We start from the raw sequence: 5,233 nt of genomic DNA, 5'->3' as shown, positions 1-5,233 counted from the left end.
CTGAGAATAACCCTTTCTCAAAGGAAAAAGGTGTCTTATAGTAAATGAACCTTATACATTATTTCTTCTTTAGTTTTATTACTTGTGTTGTTACTTCAAACAAAAATAAAGTTGTCTATGTAATATCAGAAAACAGGTGTATGATTATTAATATAAATATATAGAACTGTTTTGTTAGGTTAAACCAAAAATGGTATTAAGAAGATTCAAGAAATTTTAAAAGCTCTTTTTGTGAAAAAGAGCATAAAAAAACAACTTAGACAACTAACAAAAGAATAAGTCTCGTAGAAATACCAAAATAATAAATAACTATCAAAAAAGAAAAACCAAATGATATTAACGAAAAATTTTCTTCGTAATAGAAATTAATATTAATAAAGAAGAAGAAAGAAAATAGAGAAGTGAAAGACATAATAACAAAAATAGTATAACAATAATTAAAAGATAAGATGAGGAATAGTCAAAAAAAGAAAAACAGGAAAGAACTTAAAATAATTAAAAAGATAAAATATAAGAATGGGAGATACTCAAAGCACCTCAAATAATGTTTCAAGTGTAAAACCAACTACCACACCAAGCGAAAACAATTCACAAAAAACAACAAATGAAGGTAACCAAATCACTGAGATGATGAAAAAAGATGAAGAAGAGTGTGTAAAAATGATGGAAGAAGAACATAAAACAAACTTTACTGCTTCGGATGAAGAAAAAGAAAAGCAAGAAGTTATGAAAAAGATGGAAGAAACAAAAAATGAAGAAGGGGATTTAGGATATTTTACACCAGTACTCACACCAGAATTAAGTCCTGAACATCCTCCACGTTTTTCTATTACTAAAGCACCTGCATTATCAGAAATGGAGCTAGAAAATAAAAAAAGTGAATTATCACTTGATGTAAATAAAACAATTGACATAGAAGTTGGAGAAGAAACATTAAAAGTACCTGTTGAAAAAGATAATGATGACAAAGAAACATCACAAATTATTGAAGAAATGAAAGAAGAAACCCAGGAATTAAACAAACAACTACCAGAAGAAATCAAAAAGAATGAACCTGTTATTTGTATTGGAGAAGAAAAATTAAAAGAACAACAACTATTTAATGACAATGGAGAAAAAGTTCTTGTCAATGAAAAAAGAATAGAGCCAACAGAAAATGGAATTTGTGAAGAACATAAGATTGTTAAAACACAAAATGATGAAAATAAAAAAGCTCTTATTATGAAACAAGAAGAAAAAAAGGAAGAAACAAAAGATGGAATTCAAAAGAAAAGTGAAAGTACAAAGGAAGTTAATATAAGTGCTAGTAAAGAAGGAATTGTAATGATGAAACAATTATCTCAAACTATAGAACAATTAAGTACAAATAAACCTATGGAAGAAGAAACAAAAGAAAATGATAATAAAGAAAATAAATCAGAAGATGAGTTAGAGTGTATTAACACTAAAGATTTTATTAATAAAATGGATATGAATGAAATTAATAACCAAATTGAACTCATGGATGATCAAGAAGGAAATACTCCTTTTGATTTATTAAACCAAACTGATAGTGATGATTCTTTCTTTGATAATGATGATGAATTCTTTTCAGATAGTTTATTTGGTGATGACTTTTTTGAAGACGATGATATTTTCGGTGCACTCCATTCAATTTGGTCATCAAAGAAAAAGAAAAAAGAAGTGCCAATGATAGAAGAAGGATTTAAACATCCAAAAGAACTTCAACAAAAGAGATCTAAAAAAGAAAGAAGAGTTATTACTATTATTACACCAATTAATGCTAAAGATATAAAAAAACAAAATGAATCAAAGCCAAAGAAAGGTTGTGAAAATAAAAAGAAGATTGTAAAAAGAACCAGAAGAGTTACTTCAGTTCAGGAGTTATTGGATTGAGAAGAGAATTATTCCTGATTGACTGACTTAATTTGCATCATTTTTTTAAATATTTTTTCATACTTTTTATAATACCGCATCGTTTAAAAATGTCATAATGAAAACAGGACAGTTTAATAATGGTATACACATCACCAAATAATACATTAAAAGTCTATAATTTAAAGAGGAAAAAGAAAAGAATTGAAAGAAGGGAAGATCTAAAGGATTCGACACAATTCTGTAAGAATTCTAGAGGTAAGACGAGTAGTAAATAAATAATAAAAATATAACAAAAGTATAATAAAACAAGAAGAAATAAATGGAAGGGGTGAAGAAATTCTTTTGAAGAAAAAGAGAAAATTTGAAACTCATTGAGATAAAATTATTACTCAAGATGACATTAATCAAATCAGTTGGATGGAAGGTCATTAACGCAGTAAAGTCCAATTTTTATAGACTATGCATAACAGGATTATTATTTAACTTCAGTGCATATTTCTTATGGACTGTTATCCCATTAAAAGCAAATGATTTAGGTGCTTCTTCATTGGAACTTGCACTTATTCAAGCAGTGTCTTATGGTCTTGGAGCATTATTCTCACCTGTAGCAGGAAAATTAACTGATCTAATAAATCCATATTTGTTATTTAGAATAGCAGATTTATTCTTTATTGGATGTGTTGTATTAACAATGGTTCTAAATACAAAGGTTTGGCACCTTTATATTGACGTCTGTTTTTATGCAGTTGGTTCAGGACTATTTTGGCCAGTAGTAGGATCAACTGTAGGTAAAGAAGCTTCAATTGGAAAAGAAAATAGAAACAGTTCAATATATTCTGTTTGTTGGTCATTTGGTAAGTCATTAGGATATTTGTTTGGTGGGTTATTGAAAAAAGCACTTGGAGACAATGCTCTTTGGGTGGCAATTGGTTGTAGTGGAATTTTATTATTTATTTATCCATATTGCCTTCCTCCAGAAGTACGTGAACGAGAAAAAAGAAAGAAAGAAGCTGCTCAAAATCAGAAAGAACCAGAAGACATGCACGTTAAAGTAGGAACTGTTAACAAAGAGAATGATGATAAGAATAAACCTAATGCTGATGAAGATATTGAAATTCCATTGGATATGGTAAATGATTTAGAGAACCAAACTGGAGTACAAATAGATTCAGTTAAATCTAACAATGTACAAGGACATGACTTAGATGAAGTTGTTGTTGCAGATTCTAAAAGAATTAAATATAAATGGAACCAATTCCAATTAAAGAATAAAACATACATTTATCTTGGTTATATTCTTAATTTCTCTGTTGTTGGAAGTGCATCTGTATTATCTAATCAATATATTAAATTAATTAAGCAGAAAGATATAAGAGTTAACCTTCCATTAGCAGCACCAAATGATATGTACCTTGGACTCTTCTTCTTTATCTTTTATTTTGCACAAACCATTGCAATGGTGTTAATGTCTCTTACAACTATATGGACATATAAACGTTCAATATTCCTTATTGGACAAACAATTATTATGGTTTTGTTTATTGTTGTAGCTGCTTCATCAACTGTTTGGCTTCTTTTAGTATTAAGTTTCTTAGGAGGATTAGTTGCTGGGTTTGCTTATCAAACATCAACTTATTATTCCCTTCGTGCAAGTGAACAAAAGAAGGGTTTCTTTGTTGGAGTTTCTGAAGGAACAGCTAAATTAGGAATGGCATTCCTTCCATTAATTGCTGGTGTTATGGCAACTTCATTAGATAACCTTTATTTACCTGTTTACATTGGTATTGTTATTGTATTATTCTGTACTATTCTTTGTGAATTAGTGTATCATGTAGGATATACTATCAATAATAGAAGACAAAAGAAAAGAATTACACCTGATCAACATTACTTCGAAATGGAAGAATCACATACTGAGGCTCAAAAAAGTCAAAGGGACAATACTAATAAAGAGGATAGTCCTTCTACTAGTCAAAAAATTGAAACTCCTAGCACAAATCAATCAATTGATCCTTCTCAAACATCTAAAGGAGAAGAAAACCCAGTTGATACAACAATTGAAATGGAAAAAGAACAACAAGGAGAGACTAACAAACAACAGAATGAAGAAGAAGAACATCAAGAATAATTTGCACTGTACATTGATGTTCATAATTTAACTTCTTATTTAATAACGAAATAGATTTTTATAATATATATGTACAAAACAACATAAGAAAATAGAAAGTGAATAATATCAAAACTAAACATCAGTCAAAAGGATGAAAAGTAAGTAAAAATAAATTCAATTTTTTTCTAATGGAAACAACAGGACCTATTCCTAATCATAAATCAATTAACTTAATCCTTAAAAGAGCTGAAGAAACACGTGCCAGAAAATTAAAAACAAAACAACATAGAAAAGTTTTATATCCAATTCAATTAATATGGAGAGGATTATATTTTATAAATACTTATTCTTATTTCAGAATATTTATAACAGAATTAATTGGTACTTTCTTACTTAATTTTGTTGCTGATGGAATTTATACTAACCTCTTTAAAAATGAAACAAACCTTTCTAGAGAAGCTCTTTTAGTTTGGCTTATTGCAGAAACAATTGCTGTAACATTTGTTTTATATGTAGATTTATTAATATTTGCAGAATATTTCTCTCCTTCTTTTAATCCTACCATTTCTTTCATCTATTTCTTTTTAGGAATTATTAACTTTTTTGAATTTATATGGAGTGTTATTGTTCAATTTCTTGCTGCATTTCTTCAAGTGATGTTTATTTATTATCTTTATGACATTGATCATTTCTTGAAAATACCAACCGATACTACTTGTGCTTTTAGAGACTTAGTTTCTGAAGCTATTGGTACTTTCTTTCTTAATCTTACTGTTATGGTTTGTATTCATAAAACAATTAAACCCTCTGGGCCTGTTTCTTTTATTGTAGGAGGAATGATATTGACACTACCATCTGGTATGGTAGCTAACCCTTCAATTACATTTGGACGTATGTTTTTTGGTGTTGCTTTGGGATTATCTCCTTGGAGTGTAATATTTTTTATTATAGCACAATTTATTGGAACGTTTGTGGCTATTATTGTTAGTGGGTTTATCATGTTTCCTTGTATAACAGATCCTTATAGACATCGAAGAATAAATGAATTAACTAAACGATTAGAAGGTATTAAACTTGAATCGTCTGAAGAAGATTTTTCAGAAGATAATATTCCAGAACAAATTTATCTTTAAATAATTGTTAATATCTTATTTTTAATTAATAATACTTTAATTATAAATAAAATAAAAAAAGAAGAATTTAACAAATAATAGAAATATGAATGAATTAATTGATTAAAAAAGA

General features: G+C 28.1%; 3 protein-coding genes across 3 annotated transcripts; all 3 read left to right on the top strand.

The window, feature by feature from the left end:
• Positions 1-516: 516 nt before the first annotated feature.
• On the top strand, positions 517-1,896 carry ENU1_087050 (hypothetical protein; the record flags this gene model as incomplete). Its single annotated transcript, XM_008858899.1, has 1 exon — positions 517-1,896. One exon carries the CDS (start codon positions 517-519, stop codon positions 1,894-1,896), a length of 1,380 nt encoding a protein of 459 aa, XP_008857121.1.
• A 376-nt stretch (positions 1,897-2,272) lies between these two features.
• On the top strand, positions 2,273-4,006 carry ENU1_087040 (major facilitator superfamily protein; the record flags this gene model as incomplete). Its single annotated transcript, XM_008858898.1, has 1 exon — positions 2,273-4,006. One exon carries the CDS (start codon positions 2,273-2,275, stop codon positions 4,004-4,006), a length of 1,734 nt encoding a protein of 577 aa, XP_008857120.1.
• Positions 4,007-4,176: 170 nt separating this feature from the next.
• Positions 4,177-5,121, top strand: ENU1_087030 (hypothetical protein; the record flags this gene model as incomplete). The annotated part of the gene is made up of 1 exon (XM_008858897.1): positions 4,177-5,121. The coding sequence occupies one exon, from the start codon at positions 4,177-4,179 to the stop codon at positions 5,119-5,121; it is 945 nt and encodes a 314-aa protein (XP_008857119.1).
• Positions 5,122-5,233: the final 112 nt, after the last annotated feature.

This window comes from Entamoeba nuttalli, assembly GCF_000257125.1.
Source record: "Entamoeba nuttalli P19 unplaced genomic scaffold asmbl_3941, whole genome shotgun sequence".
Taxonomy (NCBI): domain Eukaryota; phylum Evosea; order Mastigamoebida; family Endamoebidae; genus Entamoeba; species Entamoeba nuttalli.
The sequence above is the reverse complement of the archived record's forward strand: the minus strand, read 5'-3'. Positions and strand labels throughout refer to the sequence as shown.